The sequence below is a fragment of the Copadichromis virginalis genome, linkage group LG22 (genome assembly GCF_057382275.1).
Source record: "Copadichromis virginalis isolate Kocher_CV1m ecotype Utaka linkage group LG22, C_Virginalis_male_GT1.1, whole genome shotgun sequence".
Classification (NCBI taxonomy): domain Eukaryota; kingdom Metazoa; phylum Chordata; class Actinopteri; order Cichliformes; family Cichlidae; genus Copadichromis; species Copadichromis virginalis.
Genome location: NC_140638.1, coordinates 18196935 through 18220000, shown reverse-complemented (window position 1 = coordinate 18220000; position 23066 = coordinate 18196935). Strand labels below are relative to the sequence as shown.

Below are 23066 nucleotides of genomic sequence, written 5' to 3'. Positions count from 1 at the left end.
AAGATCTTCTTTGAAATGCTTTTTAATGCTTTTTATTGTTCTTTTGGTCTTTTAATACTGGAAAAGGAAGAAATTCTTATTCTATCAGGAGGAACCTGATAACTTGGAAGCACCAGTTTTCACAAAGTTCAATGATAGAAGCAAAGCTTGTGCTTGATTTAACTTAACTAACAGCTGGATTTAGGTTGTTTAAAATGGGACCTAGTTATGTTAACCTTGCTGTTGAGTACGGCAAGAATAACATCTATAATTTAAAATAGTTATTGGAGGCATGGTGGGGTTTAAATCACAGCACTGTCCCATTCCTAACTATTATGAACTTAAAAGCCTCTACCCTCCCAAAAGGTCTCAGCAGCGAGTGGGGGGCTCTGTGGGGCTCTGTGGGTCTGGCACCAGCTCCATGATTTAGATGAGCCCATAAAAATTCTAAATGGAGATGGGAGGCTAGTTGCTTAATTGACCTTTATTGGGATTTCTGCTTCATTTGAAGACTGGATATTAAATTAACATGATAATTCAAGCCCAACGTGTTAATGCCACTATTGACCCCCCTCCTCACCCTCCACATTTTAATATCACCCTGTAACTTTTATGGCTTCCATTGATTTAACGCTGCTTTTTATTAACTGGCTTTAATTTTCCATATTGGCACACACTCACACAAAGAAGGTTTTATTCCAGTTGAGCGGTGCACTGTTACAGGAGCGAAGCTTTATGGGGCCATTTCTATTAAAAAACCTCCCCTATTCTTACTGTGACATATATAAGCTGTAACATGGAGATGAGATCTTATATGTATAGGAAGTGGGACAGTAGCTGTAAAGCTCACGGCTTTCAGTGGAACAGTTCAATTATTATATTGTGACAAAGTGTTTTACATAAACATCGCCAGGATTATGGTGCATAATAAAATTATTATTCATAAGCCATAAATTACCAGTTTCATTGTGCAGTTAAAAAAATAACACCAGCTAATACTAGCACATATATATACAATATTAGCTTTTTTTTCTGTAACGAATGATATCAAGGGACCCAAATCCACAGGGGTTTGGTGAAAACATTTACTGAGTTGATTTGATATTAAACTTTAAATAACATAGCCAATCATTACTACCTTATACACCCAATCATCACTCTAAATGACAAAGGTCAAAGCCTCTGCTCAAATTCAGATAGATAGAGAGATGGATGAAGAATTTGGTTGGCTTTAATGGAGGAAGCAGAGAGAGCGCTACTGTCCCCTTGTGGCGACAATGTGAACTTTGTAAAGCTGATGCCAGATTGTCAGCATCTACAGGCAGGTAGGGTTTTAAAAAAGTGTGGAAAATGATGCTTCGGAATAGTGTTGGTCAAAAACTGTCATAGCGGCAATGATGGGAATCCTGCTGATGTCTGATTAGTTTGCCGAGGCAGCACTCGAGTTTGAGGCAGAACAACACTGGAACGCCATCCACACATTCCATCTGAGATTGTTGCAGCCTGTGCGTGAGTGTTCAAATGAGCACAAGCTAGTTTATTACATACACCGATCCTAAAAATAATGCTCCCTAATATAACAGCGCTACTCTAAATCCTGAAGGCTGAACTGCTTAATTTAACTTGAAACTGTTTCGGCAAAGTAAGTCATTCAGCTGGTGTGGGGTATTTTGGAGAATGCTGTGTTTGGTGCTGTTAACATGTGTTCTGATTATTTTGTTCAACCCAAGCAAAAATGATGGAATAATGTCCTTCTTGGATGATCCAGTAAAAGACTGTGTGTGTGTGTGTGTGTGTGTGTGTGTGTGTGTGTGTGTGTGTGTGTGTGTGTGTGTGTGTGTGTGTGTGTGTGTGTACGATAGTGTTTAAGAGCCAGAGAGAGTGAGAGAGCACTTAAACTAGAGATGGGACAACGCTACACAAATACACACCAGGCAAATAGGGACACACACTGCCAGTCTCACAAAAAGCCAATAACGCACCAGCACATTAGAGGCGAATTGCTTCCCGTATGCAGCCCCTTTTCCCCTCTCCTAAGTGGATGCATTATCATTTTGTCTGTCGCAAAAAAAAGAGGAGCCAAAGAATATGAATATGCGTTTACATCTGTCTTCCATTAATATGCATGCCTGAATCCACATCTCAACACAAAGCCAATTTTCTGGCCATCTGTGGGATGGCTGGTGGAGGTAATGAATATTCTTTATGAATATGAATATGTTTTATTTTGCGTGGTGGCGATACATCATGAGCATGCCGTTATCTCTGCCTGCTCTCTCTCTGTCCCTCTTGCTCATTCTCTGCCTCTCTGAGGTGCTGGGAACCTTCACTGCTCAACTTGATGAGTTTAATTAGACTGTAAAGAGGAGGGATGGATGGATGGATTGCTGGACAGATGGAGGAAAGGCTGGATGGAGGAAGTGAAAAAAATATCTTTTACTGCACAGACTCCCTCTCTCTCTCTTTCTCTAATCGGAGCCTTAATAAGCCACACACCTGCTCTGAATGGTGATGCTGGAGAGAGAAATACGGTTGAAGCTAATAGCTATCATGACTTCTGCAATAACTAGTCTGCACTCCTGATGTTCATTTAATTACCAAAGTAAGTTATGACTGAGATACACCTCACTGAATACTCATTGTCTTTATTAGGATTTCTGTTTGGTTGTGCACACAAGAAAAGTTTCTTTCAAAACTTTCTCAGATTTTGGAGGCTGTGGGTTTGATGGCAGTAAAATATTGAATTATTGAATACTTATGGTACATACGCTATTTTACGTCCCTTTCTGGCTTATTACTCTTGTAACTCCTTATAATAACCGATTTGTTAAACTGCCCTTAACATTACTTTAGCATTTTTTCCATAGTACTGACAATGGATGTCAATGTAAACATATCACCACAAACCACTGTCCTAACTACGAGAACTACCCAACATCTTTCTTTAAGTATTTAAGGATGTAGACGTCTTTGCTGTGTTTGTCTTATCCTACAGATGGGTATTCTTTATAGACAGAAGTGCCTATAAAGAAGCATGCTTTCTTATTGTTTGTTAATCTGTAAAAATGTAAATAACATAGTACTACAACAGTACTATGATTACAAGGAGCAGCGATAACTGACATACCAGTGCAGTACCTTGGATTTTTAAATGCTAACCCAACACTGTTTTTGATACTAATTGGGCACGTAGATTTTTAGCACACCCAGTTAAGAAATAAGGATAGGGAGGTAGAGTGTAGAATATATCAGCCTGTAGGCACCTTTATATGTCGCATCGATGATTTAGACATCAGTGAAAGTATTACTGTAGCCTGCATGTCTCTGGGGCTTTGGCACAGTCCATTGGCTAGTAGTGTCCTTTAATGATTTATGATTGAACTTAGCCCGTGAACTCCCCAGAGGATCCCCGAGAGCAAGAGGCACAGGGAGTGACCAGTTTTATGGCAGGACTGGGAATCAATTATGCTAATGGTGGCTAATGAATGCACTTGAGGGAACTGCTCCCGCACTCAAGGGCCATTTTTTTTCATTTGCATATTGATGGCAGAAGGACAGTGGCCACTTTCATCCGGCTCTGATGAAGGACTGCTGAAATGGTTCTGCGTGTGTTCCCTTCATTCTTCCTTGGTTCTCTTTTCTCTGACCGTTTGCTCTCTTTAATAAAAACGGTTTAGGACTACACAATCGTTTCCCCCACAACACGGAAATACACACAATACACAACTGTGCTCTCAACCAAGCCTCTCCCGTCTTTTTCAGTAGTCTGAAGTCATTTTCAATTAGGGCCATTTTGTGGTCAGTCACTGATGAGTCCTGGAAGTGCTCCAGTTTCGCCCCAGTGGACCCTGATAGACACCGTATACAGTAGTTTAACATGCATTAAGTCATCTGTTTGCAAAGATAGACATCTGGCTATACTCTCTCTCACTCCACTAAAATGCATTAAGGTAAATAACGCCGGACCATGAGCGAAATCACTATGTCTGATGCTTCTCAGTCGAGTAAAGAAGGCAATGAATATGAAATGTGTTATGAATAAGTTATGCGGTTGCGCTGACCCAGCAAAAAAGGACTGGTTGTGAAATTAAGGCTTTTTCAATATGCAGAAGTGTTGGCTTCCTTATTCACTGAGATAACGAAAGTGAGCTGTTAATTAACTGTTTAAAGGAATAGTTTGCAATTGCCAAATTCTCTTATTCGTTTTTTAAGCCAAGAATTGGAGATGAGAAGGGCCGTACCATTTTCGTGTGTTTGTTAAACAGCACAGTGTGGATGTTTTTTCCCATAGCTCCTGAAAAGCTTCAAAATGTGGCTGATGTACACAATAAATTTCTCATTAAAAAAGGTCCCCATTTAAAAACTAGTATCAAAGTACAACCCTCACAACTTGTCATTGCAACTCTTTAGTTTTTACATGGTTTAAATAAAGGAGCACATGTTGTGTTAATTCACATCATAAAAACTAAGTGAACATTTTCCCCACTAAAGCTTCATGTAGTATTTTTAGTAGTTTATATTTATAATATAATATGTTTATATCACAGTTCAAACAACTAATGACCAGTTCAATTCCATCTCAACAGAAAACCACAACAATCAAACTATCCCTTTAAGGAAGCACTTGGCAACAGTGGGAAGGAAAAACTCCTGCCATCACCCGCGACCTGTTGGCGGTAAATGGAGGGAGACTGGACGTAAGACACGCTGTGGAAAAGAGCCGGTTTTTTAAATATAAATCTGGTTTAAAATTGGTCAGCCAACCCACAAACAAAAGTTCATGATGACCTTCCTTTAGCAGCCTGTCAACATAGTCCTGTACCGTGGGAACCCTGAACATAAGTGCTCAGGAGATGTGACTAAATAACATCCAGTAATAAAAAAAATAGTGGGTATTTATTTTCAATCTACTTCAAGAAAGGACAGAAAAACACTTTATTAACAGAGTCGTGGACTATTATACCTGAGGAAGATAAAGTTTTGGGCTGACAAATAACTGAAACTTCCATGAGTGATGCTATCACTCTGTGGAATAGGCAGAGGCAGACAGGCAGTGTTGGAGGCTCCCACTAATTTGATCTGGTGACATTTTCTTCTCCAGCTCCTCAGGGGAAAAAGAGCAGCAGAGACAGAGTGAGGGAGTTAGAAATGGAGGTGCTTGGAGAGAGAGTAAGAGAGCGATAAAGAGGGAGAGAGGGAGCGAGAGAGTGATGGCGAAGGAGACACTAATGAACACAGACAACAAAGACCCTAACCTGAGCTCCAAGCCCCTGGAGACACAGAGAGGTTTTTCATTGGGTCAATAAAAGCACTGGACCGTGTCTGCGTTGGCTTGCCCTTCAAGCACCCGCTTAACTACTGAGGGAGACTTTTGTTCAAGGTTGCAGGAGTTAAAGGGAGTATCACTGAATTTCATATCTGAAAATTGCAGAGAGTGTTGATCATAGTCTGTTGTGTGCAGAAAGATCTGCGACATCTTGTTTGAGTGAAACCAAAGCGCACAGGGGATGTGTTACAGTCACTATGTCACTAGATTTTAATTCAAAGCTATGGTTCTGCTGTAATAAAGTTTAGTTAGATGCAAAATCTCAATCAAACAAGGCAATCATATACTGATAAATATAGAACCTCTGTTTGTTTTTTTTAAATTTAGACTCACTCAAAGGGAGCTTTTAATTGCATCGGAGAATAAATCAATTCTTAATTTAAGGACTATTTCAAAGTTAAACAATAAATAACTGACATGGAGAAAGGATGACTATATTTCCCACTGGATATTTCAGAATTAATTTCTGCAAGAGAGCAGCGCGGTGTCCCTTTGCCAAATCGGAGGAACGTGGCAGTTAGAGGAAGGAGAGAGAGGTTAGCCAAAATCAGCATGATGAGTTATTGACTCTTGGCTTGTAATTTCATTTTATGCACCAAGTGGCATACAAGATATCACACTGTTCATAATCCTCAGCGTCCCTGAACACACACGCGTGCCTCCCACTGACTCCTTCTTGTTATTAAAGGGGAATCTAAAGCCGTATGTCTTCCTCCACTGTGGGAGGAGAGCCTCGAGTCTGGAGTCTTCACACCAGGACTCACACCTGAAGGGAAAGCGCGAATATGCACACGCACATGCACAAAAACACTGGGGGATATATACTTAGTTGCCCTACGAAGTCCCCCCACGTCTGACATATGTCACTCCCAATCTGTTCAGCAGGCCACACATATCTCTAGTGGGGTACTGGCACAGCGGCACAGAGGGCTGCAGAGGGAAAAGGCTGGGCAGAGGGAAAAACAGAAAGAGCTGAAGACTGAACAAGAGGGCACAGGGGGACGGAGACAGCAAGAGAGTGAGAAGAGAGCATGAAAGAGGCAGAGAGAGCTGCTGCTAGTGGTTGCCACCCTTTCCGTGCTAATTGGTAGTCTGGAAACAACACCATCTGTTCTTTAAGAAAGTCAGATGCACAATATAAAAATATGCCACCACTCCTGAATACATTTACAAGCAGCCAAGGCAAATAACTCAACAGCCCCGGGCTTCTTTCAACACAAGGATCCTGTAGGACACAAGCTAGACAGGCATCTGTTATACTTGTTATAATGTTTAGGGATGTTAAATCTAGTCCCGGGTTGCTGCCAGGGAGTGCTGAATAATGTAAATATATGATGGTGGAGATGCATTGAGAAGAGGTCTGCAGAATATTTTTTATGTATGAAGTAGGAAAGGAGAAGGAATAATTCAGAGTCCACCTGTAACCATGCAGATTGCCATTTGCATCCTAGGAAAAGGCACAAATGGAAGTGGGGTGCCATCATGTGGATGAGTAATGCAGTTACACTTAAAAGAAGGAGAAGAAACGCTGCTTTATGTGTGCCACTTAATTATCAAATAATAAAGAGAGGAAAAAAGTGGCCGTAGATGTAGACTACCAACACTGCAGAAGTGATATTCATAAAATGAGATCTGACTTTCATCTGAATATAGTTATGGGCTAATGCTTGAATTATGCTTCAGCAAGAAATCTACATCTTAACGTATGACGTTAACTGAAACTTCTTTTAACCCTACACCATAACCTTCTACATAACCTGATGTGCACCTCTCGAGAACTGTAACTACACATCTCGACGACGGAGTGACTTGAATGGCGTGGAAGGTTGTAGTGTGGGGAAAAAAGGAGTTTGGTTACGATGTAAGTTCAGACATGTTTTCCCCCAGAAGTCTAAATCAAGCTTAAGCGGATAAAATAATCACCTATACTTTTTATGCCTTTGTTTCGCACAGCGCTCATGGTGAAAATTAAACAACTCTTCAAATTAATTAGTCCAGATCCTCCTGCAATTAGCAGTTTATAGACTTGTACAGGAATTATTCCTACAATCAAGTCTGAACCGAACAGTCTTCTTTAGGTCACGCCACAGCAGTGCATCAGCTGCCCTTCCAAGGACTTCTTGACACAGTTTTGAGTTTGTTGTTCAGACCCTGAGGTGGCCAGTCGATCCAGATCATGGTGCTTCTTCCACTATCACTCACATTTCAATGCTGCTTTGCATTTTGGGTTAAATATTGTTAAACTACTTGTTGGTATTTCTGAAGGTGTTTTCTTTTAATCTCTGGTTCACATCACGAAATCTTGATGACATGCATGATTCACACTAATCACTCTCACACACAACAGTTGGAATTATAGGAATGGATAAAAATTGGGGGGGGGGGGGGGGTGCTGTTCAATGTTCAAAAATAATCCTTATATGTGGGAGTAAAACCAATACTAATGCTTTTTTTTACTGCACAAAAGAAATGGGTTTAAATGTTCATTAAACCGATGAAAAAATAATAATAATCCAGATGCTAGAAACCATCAATCTTAGAATGGGAAGGTTCAATGAGATGCATTTAACAAAAAAATGAATCTATACCAACATCAGCTGTATTGGGGAGGATAAACTGGGTTCTCTTGGGATTCCAGGCACACAGCTCAATGCAATGACCGTGTTTTACATCTCCAATCTGTTACAGTGGGATCTCCCCTGCTTCAATCCCATGGATGATTAAGCGTGATAATTAAGGTTTTTGGACATTTTCCACAGAGGAGCAGACGTGGCAGCTGGTGACATTCATGCATTCCCAAACACAGAGGAGGGAATTACAATGAGGCCTCCATTCATTTCAGTGATCACAAAGTCTGCTCTTGGCACCAGTTCAAAAATAGTCAAGCTGTTGTTGAAAATGACTATTTGTGGCCCTTTTTGTTGCAATGTACCTTAATCTATTTGGGAAACCGATGGAGAGCAGCCAAATATTTGGATTTTAGAGGAAGGAATATGGCACTGTTAACACAAAGAAAAGAAATACTATTATTGCAATACTATTAATATTTGTAATAGTACAGCACAATATTACATATATTAATGAGATTGAAAAGCTGCTTTTTGTTAGCACCAGCCCATGTTGCTGTATGAGAACGCGGGGAATAAATTACCAAGCATACACAAACATTAGGTTTTCAAGTTCATCAAAACTATGTGAAAAATACTAAAGTGAAACAGATGGATATTTAAAAATTTCATGGTTATGATGACAAGGTATTCATACAAAAAAGGCATCATTGTTGTTTTAATAAGAGGCCTATGTCTCAGTTAGACACTGCATTATACAGATATGTATTATACAGTCTTGAAGCATTCAAACCTTATGAATCAGAGACATAAGAATTTAGGCTGTGTAAGAAAGGTGCATTATAATAAATAAATAAATAAATACCCTCTGATATCTGGTTCAAAAAAAGACTGACACTGAGAACACTTAAGGAAATCCTTTCCTGCTGTTCTTTATAAAACCCTACATCAACTCCCTTTTTTATGACAGGCGAACACACGTCAGGATGCAGCACACATTTCCGCGTTATTCCTTTGTGATGTCGTTTCTTAATCTAGTATAATAGTGTAATTATTATTGGTTAATGTTATTTGCACTGCTGTTTACTAAAATCTCTTTTTTGTACAATATTATTTTTCAGTAACTTTTTTTCATCATTTTATCAGTTTTGTATATAAAATTTTGCGCCATCTCACATTATAATCGTGTGGGTCTATGGTACTTTTAACAGTGTTGCCTCTGTTTGTCTGTCGTCTATCTATCGAGGTCATCCCTGTAATAGATAGAGTAGATTATTACATTAGACATGATTGCATGCCTGTCCATTTTCCGTCATCTTGAGAAGCTGTAGCTGTAAAGAAAAAGCAACTTTTTCAGTGGCTTCAAAGAAAAGTAAAGAAATAAAAAAAGAGAGAGAAAGATGGAGCGCTTACAGCTATAACGACTCCATCTCCCAGGATTCCTTTTTGCACTCCTAAAGCGGAAACGCTGGAGGGATTCCATGGAAACGGTCCACTGGCGTGCTTGCCTGATAGAAAAGAGCGTTCATTGATAGCTAGCTAACGTAAAATCAGAGATTCTATCAACGCGGATCTACCCGAACATATTTCACACCGTGTGCCTGCAATGATGAGCCGTACGCCTGACGCGAGCGCGAGGTAAGAAAGATCCCACCCGTCAAACACATCCCGTGTTATTTAGTGCGGAGAGTTAACGTTAGCACTAACAAAATAATCACTGGACGTACTGTACATAAAGGTACATAAAGGTAGGCTAGCAGTTAACTAGTTAACCTGTGTCGTCACGCTTCTCATCGATAAACTGCACTCATAACGAGTTATTTGTTCGTCGGTTAAGCCATAGTTAGTGATGCTATATAGCTATAGAGTCACTATTCACTGAACGGGCATGTGTTTATAATACTAAAGCAGCGCACTTACTAGTTTAGCTGTTTTATTGCATGCAGCTGGTCGAGTGACCGTATAACCAAAGAGTAATGGAGCGAAGGATAACAAGCCAGGATGCATCACATCTACAGGATGTTTTGTATGGATTGCTACTTGCATTTAGATGAAACAGCAATAAGTAATTTTCACAGGTCTTGTGCAAAATAGACGTTTATCGTTTTCCCTACTCAAATATATGAAACCGTTTATAAAATTATGTTTCATTACTGCTGTTGATGTTCTCCTTTATCCTTTCCAGGGATAACCAGACAAGGAGGATCCAAGAGAACATCACCAATGTGGAGAAACATTTTGGACAGATGTGCCAACTCTTTGCTGCCTATGTCAGTAAGACAGCCAAGGTACGAGACAAGGCAGACCTTCTGGTCCGGGAAATTAGCCTGTATGCAGACACCGAAACACCAAGCCTTAAGAGGGGGATGAAGCAGTATGCTGACCATCTGGCCAAGATTCAAGATTATCGTCAAGCTCAGGTGGACCTCCTTGAATCCTTACCATCAATCATTATTTCGTGTTCATATCCATAATTTAAATATTGGGTAGAAGAGAAACTAATGCAGAGCTGGTCTTGCAGGTGGAACGACTTGAATCTAAAATCATAGAGCCATTAAAAAGCTATGGAGCTGTGGTGAAACGGAAAAGGGTAAGTTTTACTGCAGCCTGCTGCCATGTTGACACTGATTTGAACCACACATCCATCCAATAAGGTGTGCTGGAGCCTATCCCAGCTGCCATAAAGCAGGATTTGGAGTACAACCTGGACAGGTAATCAGGTTGTCACAGGGCCAACGGGGATTTTAGTGAATTTTTTCAGTGCCTTGTTGTGACTTTTTCTGTCAGATATTTGCGTGTTAAAATCCAAGATTTTACACACAAATTCATAAATAAATTTGTGAAATTTTGCAATAGTGTCGCTAAATGAATAATTCATTTCAATTCAATTTTATTTATATAGCACCAAATCACAGCAACAGTCGCCTCAAGGCACTTTATATTGTACAGTAGATCCTAAAATAATAGATACAGAGAAAAACCTAACAATCTTATGACCCCCTATGAGCAAGCACTTTGGCAACAGTGGGAAGGAAAAACTCCCTTTTGACAGGAAGAAACCTCCAGCAGAACCAGGCTCAGGGAGGGGCGGGGCCATCTGCTGCGACCAGTTGGGGTGAGAGAAGGAAGACAGGATAAAGACATGCTGTGGAAGAGAGACTAAGAGAAGAGGGAGAACAGAGATTAATAGCAGGTACGATTCAATGCAGAGAGGTCTATTAACACATAGTGAGTGAGAAAGGTGACTGGAAAGGAAAAACTCAGTGCATCATGGGAGTCCCCCGGCAGCCTACATCTATTGCAGCATAACTAAGGGAGGATTCAGGGTCACCTGGTCCAGCCCTAACTATATGCTTTAGCAAAAAGGAATGTTTTAAGCCTAATCTTAAAAGTAGAGATAGTGTCTGTCTCCTGAATCCAAACTGGAAGCTGGTTCCACAGAAGAGGGGCCTGAAAACTGAAGGCTCTCCCTCCAATTCTACTTTTAAATACTCTAGGAACAACAGGTAAGCCTGGATGAAGGAGCCTAGGGGGCAGTGAGGGAATCAGAGCAATTTGCTGTTGGTGTCATTACTATGGCAAAGGCACATGAGGGCAGTATTGTCTTAATGATAACATATCGCTAACTCTACAAGCCACTTTGACCCATTGCCAGCACTCTTCTCTGCTAACCACTAAGTATATCGAGAAGACATCCTGTGGTATTTCACAGACGCCGCACTACTGTCCAAATTGTCTTAAGTAAATGTTTGTCTTGTTTGGCTTTTAGTCCTTGTGTGTGTGTGTTTACTTGTATTCTGCTCTTGCATGCATTCATTCATTTTAATTTTTTTTTTTAAAATGTGCCCTCTCCTTCAATATGTTCAACGGCTAAAGTCACAGAGCAATTAAAAACCTATGGTTGACAGTACAGTTGAAGATAAACCAAAAACTTGCGCAACAGGATCTACTGGAGATCCTGATCCTCACTGATGCACACCAAATTCTTATATGTTAAGTCATGTTTAGCAAACTGTGCATTACACACTACCACTATTAATTCTTTTGATAACTTCTGGGAATTTGTGTATCCGTGCAGGAGGATCTGAAGACTACTCAGAGTGCCAGAGACAGAGAAGCCAAACAGATGGCCCAGCTCGAGAGGACCAGGCAGAGAAACCCCTCAGACAGGCAGATCATTGTATCCTTGACTTGTTTCTCTTCAGTTCTTTAAATCTCTCTCTGATACCAGATTGACAAAAAGGCTTCAGTGTTACAACAGCCATCTGTATAAATAATCAAATGAATGCCTGCTAATATCAATTCAATTCTTCGTTAGTTATAGACATCAGCTTAGAGCTGTTTGAAATGTTTGTTGTGCCAAGTTTGGACAGTTTAAGCTTATATTTCTTAAGTTTCCTTGACTGAGCTTTCAGTCTCAGGTGCGTCCCATGTAATATGTGTTTTCATCAGTGGTAATGTATGAATAGAAATATGAAAAACATTCCAGAAACAAACTCACAAGCACAGTGTAGATTCTTTACAAGAGCTTAAACCAGTTGGACTAAGCACCTGACTTATTTTAGTCTGTTATGTTTTGAGTTGAGTTTTATATGTATATATATTGTTTTTGCCGTTAGGCTGAGAGTGAACTCCAGAGAGCCACCATGGATGCCACACGTACCACGAAGCAGCTGGAGGAGACCATCGATGAGTTTGAGAGGCAGAAGATCCAAGACATCAAGGTTTACTTTCTGTGCACCTCAGATTATTAAGTACTGGCTTCAAACTTGCATTAAAGCATCCACACTTGAGAATTTTAAAGAAAACATATTTAATTAGTAAAAATTTGGAACCGTTAAAATGCAATAGGAATGAGTAACTTATAAGAAAGACCGAATGACAACTGACCCGCCCTGTATGTAGTACAGCTAATGTTATTTTAAACTATAAATAATAAACCTAAATAAATAAGTTTACAGTTTAAACAACTGAATTATCAAAAAATATGATTTTGAGCTGTGTTTAACACGGTCACTAATAGAGGAAAGGATGCAACATTCAACATTTTGTTACAGGTCAGATACTTAAATCCTTATATTAAATTCAGTTGTGATAGCTTTTAATTGTAAACATAGAAATTAAGATGGGAATGATTGAACAGGCAAGCAGTACTTGACTACAGAGTAACAAATGGCCACATCTGCCGTTCACAGCAACTACTTGCAGACTTTTATGTCGATCGTGGTTCTTTGGACGTAGCATGGAAATATCTGGAAAGATTTCCCTGTTGTGACCATGTTTCACCCTCAGTTAATGGTGTAGAATTGTAGAGGCGTGCCAGACAGGAAATAAAAATTTGCCAGTTGTTAAAACCATAACCCACTGGTGTGTATGTATGTGTAACATACATATGAACGAGCAATCATTGCATTTGATTTACGAGGGTTAAAAACTGACGTACGTTCATGAACCGATCTCGATCATGAAGTTTTTATCTATAATTTTTTTATTTATTTTTGTGTGTTTTTATATTTAAGTGCACAGAAAAAGTGCACTTAAATATTAAAGTAAATATTTTAATAAATGACCATACATACATATATATACATACATACATACATACATATATATATATGTGTGTATATATATATATATATATATATATATATATATATATATATATATATATATATGTATAGTACAAATCTTGGTTTAATTAATATTGAACTAGTCTTGTATCATTATGGGATGATGATGATGATGATGATGATGATGATGATAACAGTTTGGTTTGGATAATGGTAATTTATATTTCATAGATTTGCTTTGACTTAGTAACCATGCCTACATGACCTAACATGCACATACAGCCCAACATGCACATGAACAATGTCAGAGGTGGGGAAAAGCAGAAGTAACAGTAGTGCAGGGCCTGTTGCAATATGGCTAGCATGTGTGCGGCGACTGTGGACAACCAAACAGCCCTATGTAGGATTTACTGTGATATGTAGAAAGATATCAGCTGATTTTGTGGACTGTCTGGACTGATCCTGTGCTTTGTCTGCTGTCACAGTGCACTTGTGGTTCAGTTGAATTGGCTCAGAGTCTGGTCCATATTGAAATATTCAGTATTTGATATTCGTGTCTTCTCTCACTCTAGAAAATCTTTTGTGAGTTTGTGACAGTGGAAATGTCATTCCACGCCAAGGCTTTGGAGGTGTACACCCTGGCCTACCAAAGCATTCAAAGTGTGGACGAGGAGGAGGACTTGGAGGTAAGTTGATGCTCTGCGCCTTGGCCTTAGCCAAATGGACATGAGGTTAAAAATGTACATAAATGCATATACATCATCAGGTTATTTTAACCCTGGAGATCCAATGGGGTCAGAGCCGACCCCATTGGTTTTCTAGGGAAACCATGGGGTCCAATTTGACCCCATGGGTTCTCCAGGGTTAATACATCCAAAATAACACGGCCTTATGCACCCATCTTTCTTTGAGTCATTGCTCATACATGCACACACCCTTTAATTTACGTCAGCGTTTGAAGTAACCTGCATTGAATTCTACACAATTCATTCAGTCATGCTAACTGGGTTGCTTGTGTTTACAATTTAATGAGAGGTTTGCTGTACTATTTTTAAGAGAGAAAGCACGTCCTGAAAAAACAAAGGATCAATGATGTTCGTCGAGCAACGTTCCTCCTGCAGTTGCCCTTGTGTTATTTTCCTCCACCCCTCGCTATCTCATCTGTGTGTTTTTGCACTGAATCATTTGCCTTCCATTCATATGGAAGCAAAACTCCTCATCGAGACAAGGCTGTTTTTCAGTGACTCATAGTACAAAGCATGGGAGATTGAATCATCTGAAACGGGCACAATGACAGGCATGTAGATAATCCTGATCGAGAACCATGGCTGAATTTGTTTTCTACACAGTGAAAACCACTGGGTGGTTTCAGCAGTAGTTTGTTGCGTTTGCTATGAAAATAATAGTTTTGGAGCTGGTTTAATGTGTGACATTAACAGACTGTCATTGCTGTCGGTGACTTTTGTTGTAGAGTATTTTTACTTTCTCTATCTGTTTGTGTGTTTTTATCCGAGTCCCTGCTTTTAATGCATTGTAAATAAAATACCCTGAATTTAACCTATATGACCTTATTGTACTGTTTGCTATGCCCCGTGGGCTTGTGTACAGGTGCTGCTTCCATTCAGTTTTGTCTCTATAGAAAAGTACCTCTTTTCAGCCCCTCTTACTGTCTCTGGCAGGTGTTCAGGAGTTCTCTGCACCCCCCCGACTACCAGTCACGCTTAGACATAGTGCGAGCTAATTCCAAAACGTCCCTTGATCGGACCGGGTCCTTCCTGAACTCAACAGGGACATTACAGGTAAGATACAGTCAGTGATTAAAAGCTCCAATACAGAGACAAGAATTCCCCAACAAGTATCTGTAATGCTATTCCTTTTCACCTTTGGCTTTGAGTGTTGCACAAGTTTCATTGCGATGATAAAATTCAAAATTCCCTTCTTCCTGTTGTGAGCTCAGAAGTCTTTCTCATGCCAATAGAGGCTGGTGCTTGATAACAGTGAGTCTTATCAGTAGTTGCAATGATTATGCGTGGAATCACCCTGGCCATCAATCGGTGTTGTTTTTTTGTTACCCATGACATTGCATCCAAGGAACATCACGCATTTCCTCCTGCATTCAGTTTTACCCCAGGATCTTAACAGTGACACCGCACTGTTTTGTGATTTTATTTAATTTTTTTTATATATTTGCATTCTAGACTACAATTTCTCACTAATTGACAAATAAGAATTTGATATTTTTAATTAACTGTTTTCCGTGGGTCTCGTGGAGTCTGTTGAAATGTAGTGTCTACACTGTAGACTCTACAGTATCTACAGATGCCCATATTGGAACTTGCAGATACAGATTGCTGTACGCAGCTGTCACTAGAATATGCCTCAGATATGTGTTGCGTCACATCTTGAGATCATACTTTGGCTTCGCTGATTAGGTGTGATTTTTATCTGAGAGAAATTGCAATCACTGCTAAACAGAAACGATATTTGCAGTCGGGAAAAAGAGGATTTATGACCCTGTTTGCATTAAGGATGAAGCCAGAATGGAAAGTTGAAAGTAGAGCATGTTAGTGGACATGGAGAAAGTGTCCTCATTCTTACATGAATACCGTTCACACAATAAGGAAGGTACTTTTGCTTCCTGGAGCCAGACTTTCTTATAATTTTTACAGTGGTCTTGAGCAGTAGTTCTCCAGGCTTTATTGTTTCTCGATGTTTTTTATTTGGACATTGGCTACTTTTCACTCATTTGCAGTGCAATGTGGATTTTTTTTAAAGGCATCCAACATTAAGAAAAGATAACTATTCCTGAAAACTACTTAAAGGCATTACAAAAAAGTTCACACTGTGCTGAAGAATAAAGATGCCAGATATTGACTTTCAAGCTTGTTAAAACTGTACAAATTCTGTTTTTGATTTATGTAAAAGGTAAAGACACAGGGAAGTGTTGGCATGTTTAAAAACAATCTTTTTCCACATATATTTGCACATATATGGAAATGTGTGTGTACATATATCTATGTTTGCTTATGTTTCATCTATGTAAGCAAATTACGGTACAAAGAAATAATGGGTAACCCAAAACTTACACAGTACTGTATAAATACATAAGTCAACCCTCATGAGAAGTAAATGTGAGGAATGTGGTCTCAGCGCACTTTGCGGTGTGTTTACACCTACCCTTCATTGTTTCTACTAAAAACCGCGACTGAAGAAACAAAGCAAAAAAACCAGGTTCCTTGGAAGTTGAGCTTAATGATTACCTGCCAGGCGTTTTAGTTGCATTGACTGTTTATTTGTTGTCACAGCAACAAAGAGCTGGTAGTCGTCAGACGAGAAAAGAGGAGGAGGAGGAGGAAGAGGAGGATGAAGATGAATCCGAAGAGGATGTTGACGAGGATGAAGACGACACAGATGATGAAAATTAAATACTCAAATTGTTTGGTTTTGATTTTATGATAACAGAAAGATTAAAAGGCAATTTATAAATGAAAAGCAGCCTCATTGCCAAAACCACATCACACATCTGCTCTGAGCAGTATTGCAGTGGTAGTGTTGTAGCGCCGTGATGCTTTGTAAGAGATCTACAATTTGTAATCCAGGCTCCTGTTGTCTTTGCTAGACTTTTATATAGCACAGAATAAAATGTGCATTATTGGTCGCTTGCATTTAAGAATAAAAATATATTTTTATGCTTTGCATTGTTTCAGTGAATCAGTTTTTCTATAATAAGCGTACCCGCTCTCCCTCTACATAAAAATGTCGACAGAGAGGTTGATTGTTATTTTAGAAATTGTTTGGCGAGTGAATCAGTCTAAGTGACAGTAGTTACGTGACGACTGCAGTTAAAGGTGACTCATCTCTTCCACAGACATGCAAAAATGGTACAAATGAGTTCGGGAACATTTTGCACTGCACTGCACTGTCTGTGTTCATCTGAAAAAAAAAGAAAAGCCTTGGTGTATGTGTGCATTATGTGTAATTTGAGATGTGCCTCTCTGTATATGGCACTTCATGAAGCCAATTATGTGCATGTGGGTTACATTATGTGTTGTCTGCCACTGTGTCGGCTGATGGCCGTCCTGCATGAGTCACTCAACACATTTAATGTTCCTCATCTGCCAGTGTCATGATGAATTCTTTTCTGCCTTTGGTTTTATGCACACAAACGCATATCGCACATCTGTACTATTATCTGTTCAACACACATGATATGTGCACACTTTGACACTTTTTTTTTTTAATAAGTACAAGGGCGACCAAAAGCAACAGCAACACTTATTTTCTCGGCGACGGAGATAAAAGCTGCGTAGGTGGCGTGTCATAAGCCCTCCGCGTAACAGCACCCTAATGCATATAAAGGTTAATGTGTGTGGCATTGCAAACATGGCCACGCTAACAACGCACTCACATACCAGTTCAACTTTGGTGTACTGTGGATCTGAATGGCCTGCGTTGCAATGAGTCATCGCCTATAAAATGTGTGTTTGTGTGAGGGAGTGAGTCAGAAAGCTTTTCCAATCGCAGATAAACCTAAAGGCTCCACTCCCTGATCGCAGCATAAGAAGGGACAAGGATTTGTGCGAGAAAAGAGCCTGAAAGGAACATGAAGAGTCATGCGCTTTAAGCAGAAAAACAGGGTCTGGCCATTTTCGGTCTAGAGTCAAAGGTACACAAGTAGGCAAGAGTTGGTTATGAGTCACTATCTTAAAACAAAGGTTGAATAACAAACACGGCGAGCAATTCAAACAACAAGATGCAAAGAGAAAGGAGGAGGGCTGTGGGGTGAAAGAAGGACAGTTGAAAGAGGTCAGTCACACCTCCTGGTCCTTATTGACTCTGACTCATTGCCCCTCAGCACCGAGCCACAGCTATCAAATTTAACACCCACATCACATGTCAATTGCTGCACGGCTCATTGCAGTTACTTTCACATTCTGCGTCTTTCATTTGAGCTTCATGTCAAAGTTCCCAGAAACCTTCCCATGTTCCGCAGGTATTTCTTGTTTCAGCATCAAATAGTTACGCATTCGTCGGGTGTTTGCCATACTCAACATTAATTTCATTCTTTCAGTGTGCACAAAAAAATGATCAATCAAGGAAAAAAACTATTTAAAAAATCCTGCTTCTTCCAATTTTTGAAAAAGCTGAGCCACTCCTAAACACCACTAGAGGGTGATGTTTAAAAGTTTTGTTACCTGCGCTGTTCACCTCAGAAAACTGATATGGAGACACTGTGTTCTTTTTAAGCTTGTGGGTAGCTGTGGTGTATGGATTTAGCTTCAGGCATCACATATGCATTTCTTAGCCTGCAAAGCCTAGCTTTTAGCATTCATACAACATTTTACAGCATGTATTACTTAACCGTGTCCCAACACTGTCAATGACTCAATCATTCTGGCCTCCACCTTGTTTGGGATTAACAGGTTTTGCAAAAAATAATAAAAGGCCGATCCTCGATGGAGTCTACCAGTGCATTTATACGTAATGTGATTTAGTCCTTCTGGCATGCACCGACATTAAAAACAACCGCAAAACAGGTGGGAATTCACTTTTTCACCTCAGAAGGCTAACACAGTTTGACAGCTGAGCTGCAACCCTTTCTGAATTTTCCTTTTCCTGAAGCTTCGCACGTTCAGGAATGTGCAAATGTACACAGTGTATAGGGGAAAGATTCATGGGTCAAATCTAATAGAGTCAGTATTTATGGCGCCGAAGTCTAGGGCTGCGTCTCCTATAGATCAAGCGCACAAAGAGCTAAGGATTCCCTCCTCTCTCCTTCTGACTCATCTGCAGTCATCCCCAGTGATGAGTGTGCCTCGCTCTGTCAGTGCTCGAGTGTATTTGAAGTGCAAAAGCCACAAAAGTGAGTGCTTTATTTGTGTATGTGCCAACATAGCTCCGAGATCTCAATTGTGTCGCAATATTTTAATAGAGCAGGTAATTTACATGTCTGTGTCTCGTGTGTGTGAACATCTATAGAAGTGCATGTAAATGCACACAAATGTGTGCTGCACAGCCCTACAGTACAGTTGTTTAGAATATTAAATACAGTGCCGTGCTGGCGGCTGCTATAAAATCAAGAGGCAGCATAGCCGGAGTGTGACTCACACACTGACTCACTGACAGCACTGCCATGGCGTGTGTATGTCTCGGTGCATGTGTGTGTATGTGTGAGAAAGAGTGCGTCTCACACTAAGTGGTTTCTCTGGCAGACCTGATGTGTGTTGCTGGTGTTCGAAGAAGTCTAAATCTTGCCACATTTGCTGGATCTCACACCAGCATGCAATGCTGTGTGTCTATATTTGTTTTGGTTTTTCTATAAGAGAATATTTGTTACATGTAGAAAAGTCAGAGGATCCACAAACTATACTGAGTACCAGTAAATTCAGCCTTCGCACGGGCATTGCGAGTTAATTCACTGAAAACAGCCATGCAGAGAGAGGTAAACTCACTCAAGTGTTTATGATCCACAACATTTACAATTTGTTTATTCTCATTTAGGCCCAATCAGAGCTGAGTTAGATAACCCAGTATAATAGATCCAGGTACACACCTGGGGACAAAGGGGACAAACTTACTGAAGAACTAAAAAAGTGCATAAATGCCAAGATATGAATAATTTATCTATATTAATACAGGAGGAAGCTCGTGTTTGTGAAAAGGCTGTCATGATAGGTTTTAAGACTTGTTTGCAGAGAAAAATTGCACGAGCCGCAATGATTATTATTCTCAGTTGTGTTAATTAAGGTTCCACTGACTCAAACGTGACAGGCATTTTTGTTCATCAGATAAAAAAAGCAAAGCACATGGATTTCTCTTAAATGAGGAAATAGACTCGTTGCTATTAGTGCACACTGACTGAATATGCTTACAAGTGTAGTCGACCCCCCTAAAAAGGCTCCTGAGGAGACCAGAAAACCTTGAAAAGTCCTTCCAGTTATTTTTCTACTGTGATGCACCGCTTGTGTTTGAAAAACTTTTTAAAAATGTAATTTAAGGGAACTTTTTATGCTTATTGAATCCCCCTCCCCCCGCAGCTATATACATGTGTTGTGCCTTTTTATGTATCTAAGCAAGTTTTCATGGGAAACAGGAGCACTGTATGCGTGCTTTCAGTCATGTCGTGTTGCCACTGTGAGACCAGACTTCAAGGTGCTCCCAAATGTCTTGTTTACATGTATACAGAAGGAGCTCATCCTCCTATTTCCCTGATTTATGCACCAACATGAAAGGCAGTGAACTTGTTGTCAAGGGCAGTAACTCATAACAGTTATTGTACAGTATCTGCTGCGTATTCCGGGATTGCAGGTAAAACTCTAAATCACTGTGCTCTACTCGAGGGGTATAGTAATGTAAGCTTCTGTTGGTATGTGTCAACTCTGGAACAGAATATTATTTGACAGCAATAAAGTCAGCGTGACTTCTCGTTTGCTTTCAGATGCCTGATAGCAACGTCATTTGGTTATTCCCGCTATGCATTGTTTGCAAAAGAATAAGGGGGAAGTGGGAAACCTTGTATTTATGTCCATGTGGGTGCGCTTTTTCTACAGACCAAACAAAAAGTAAAATTACGAAAAAGGCCAACCATGCTTGCGGAAAGGATTAATTATCCTGTTAAGAGTTTGATTTAAACTGAGATTAGAAGATTTAAGGTCACTTTCCAAGTAAATATTAGACATGGAATTAATTAAGTCTAATATTAAATATTCTTTGATATACAGTGCAACAATAGAAAGACGTGGTGAAACGAAGTGCCTTAGATACGAGTGCATAACACAGCTGTTAAGTCATGTTTGCTAAACGGCTTCAGATACTCGCGTGTATCTGCTGGACTTGATATCCAGGTTTGGCTTCTTACTCTACCTACTAATCTATTTAACCCTGTAGCTGTGTAGATGTTGAAATCATCTGCTTTTACAGGAAGAGAAAAAACGGGAAATTAATAAGGACACTGTACACAATGTAGAAAAACTGCATTCTATGCTGATGTGTTATTGGGACTCCAGCTCAGGAACTGCTGCTAACATCTTGGTGCCAAATACCACATGGCCCTTCAAGGGGTCTTTTAGAGGTCACACTAAAAGACCACCATGGTAGGCACTGGTGGTCTTTGTTTATGGTCATTATTGTTATATGTTTCTCGTTTTGCGCTAAGGTCTAAAATTCCCCAGAATAATGAAGAATTTTGTCAACAATCAAAATTTGAAAGATGCAAAGCACAATCACATTTCCTGCACCCTCCTTATATAAGCATGGGACTCATATGGGTCGTAAACATGAACAAAGTTATCAGGCTTATTTTGCCTAGTAGCAAAAACTGTCACCTATGGATAAACTTTGTCACATTAAATAAAAAATGTGGATTATTATCGGTATATATTTTGTAAGACAAATAAGAAATTTAGTAAAGAGTAAAATGATCAGAAGCAATGGATGTTACTTTGACTTACAATGACAGAAGTGAGCACCTTCTTTCTCTACAGTTTATGCACTGCACAGGCTGCTTTTTCCAGGCACAGCAGCGAGGCAGACCTTGACATGGCTCTGCATAAGAGCTTTAGCCTCGGCGTGTAGCGCTGTGTGTAGGTCTGTGTGTGTATTCAAAATTCTCTGTGTCTGCCTTGTTGTTCTGTCCCGTGCCTATCATCAGCCAGCAGCCTCATATCTGTGGATCCTTGTAAGCCATTTTACTGTTTCTATGTCATAAGTTGTATTTTGCATTTACACCAAGAAGCAAACCTGATACAAAAATGCCAACGGGTCAAGATGAAAATCATGATAGCATCCATCTTTACAGGCTTTAAGCAGCCAAACTGTTCAAGTGAAGAACTGCAGGTGTGAATATGTCACATGGTCCACCCAGCATCAGATTTTTTATAAAGTGTATAGCTAGCTACACTGGCTGCTTACAGCTTTGAAAGCCAGTTATCCATCTTTCATGCTTATTTAGTGTGCTATGGTTCACTTATTACATGAAATTAGCCCATGGTAGATGGTGATAGACAGATGGTTTATTCAAAAAACCTGCATTTTTTTGAAAGCCCAAACAGTTCACAAGGCTGACTTGCCAAAATGTTTCTGTCAAAAATTTCTAAGTCAGGCAATTCCCATTTATTTTAGTCACACCTGGATAAAGTCCCAAATGATTATTTTAGATTTAGCTCAAAATTGTACCTAGTTACATGTATGACGATGGCTTAGCCCAATACTTTTTTCCATATAGTATAATCAATACTATATTTTTTGCACCACTAAAATAAAATGTTGCTATTTGTGTCTAGAAGGAGGTGGAACTATCTTGCAAGCTTCCTGTAGGTTAATTCTAATTGACCAACTGCAATTTTAATATAGTGGGATTAATAGAGGTGAACAGACTCTCTGTAGGTGGCTGGTTTCTGTATATCAGACCAGCTTCTGAAAGAAAAACAAAGAATACAAAGCACTACAGAAACTCCAAACGACATATATATAACATTAGTGTTGTTGTATTTTTCCCTCTTTTTAAACAGAGCTTGAACCTGGAACACTTTTCAAGCCTCACGTACGGTATAATTTACAAGAATGTGTGAAGTGGCTAAACGTGCACAGAGCGTCATAAGGAGCGGAAAAATATTAGTCTGCATT

At 39.7% G+C, this 23066-nt stretch overlaps 1 protein-coding gene across 1 annotated transcript; it reads left to right on the top strand.

Annotated features, from left to right (window-relative positions):
- The first annotated feature begins 9336 nt into the window (after positions 1–9336).
- Positions 9337–17138, top strand: cibar1 (CBY1 interacting BAR domain containing 1). The gene is made up of 9 exons (XM_085446412.1): positions 9337–9510; positions 10058–10292; positions 10394–10462; positions 11951–12052; positions 12288–12293; positions 12492–12596; positions 14015–14128; positions 15122–15241; positions 16748–17138. The coding sequence occupies exons 1-9, from the start codon at positions 9479–9481 to the stop codon at positions 16865–16867; spliced, it is 903 nt and encodes a 300-aa protein (XP_085302538.1). The 5' UTR covers positions 9337–9478; the 3' UTR covers positions 16868–17138.
- The last annotated feature ends 5928 nt before the right edge of the window (positions 17139–23066 follow it).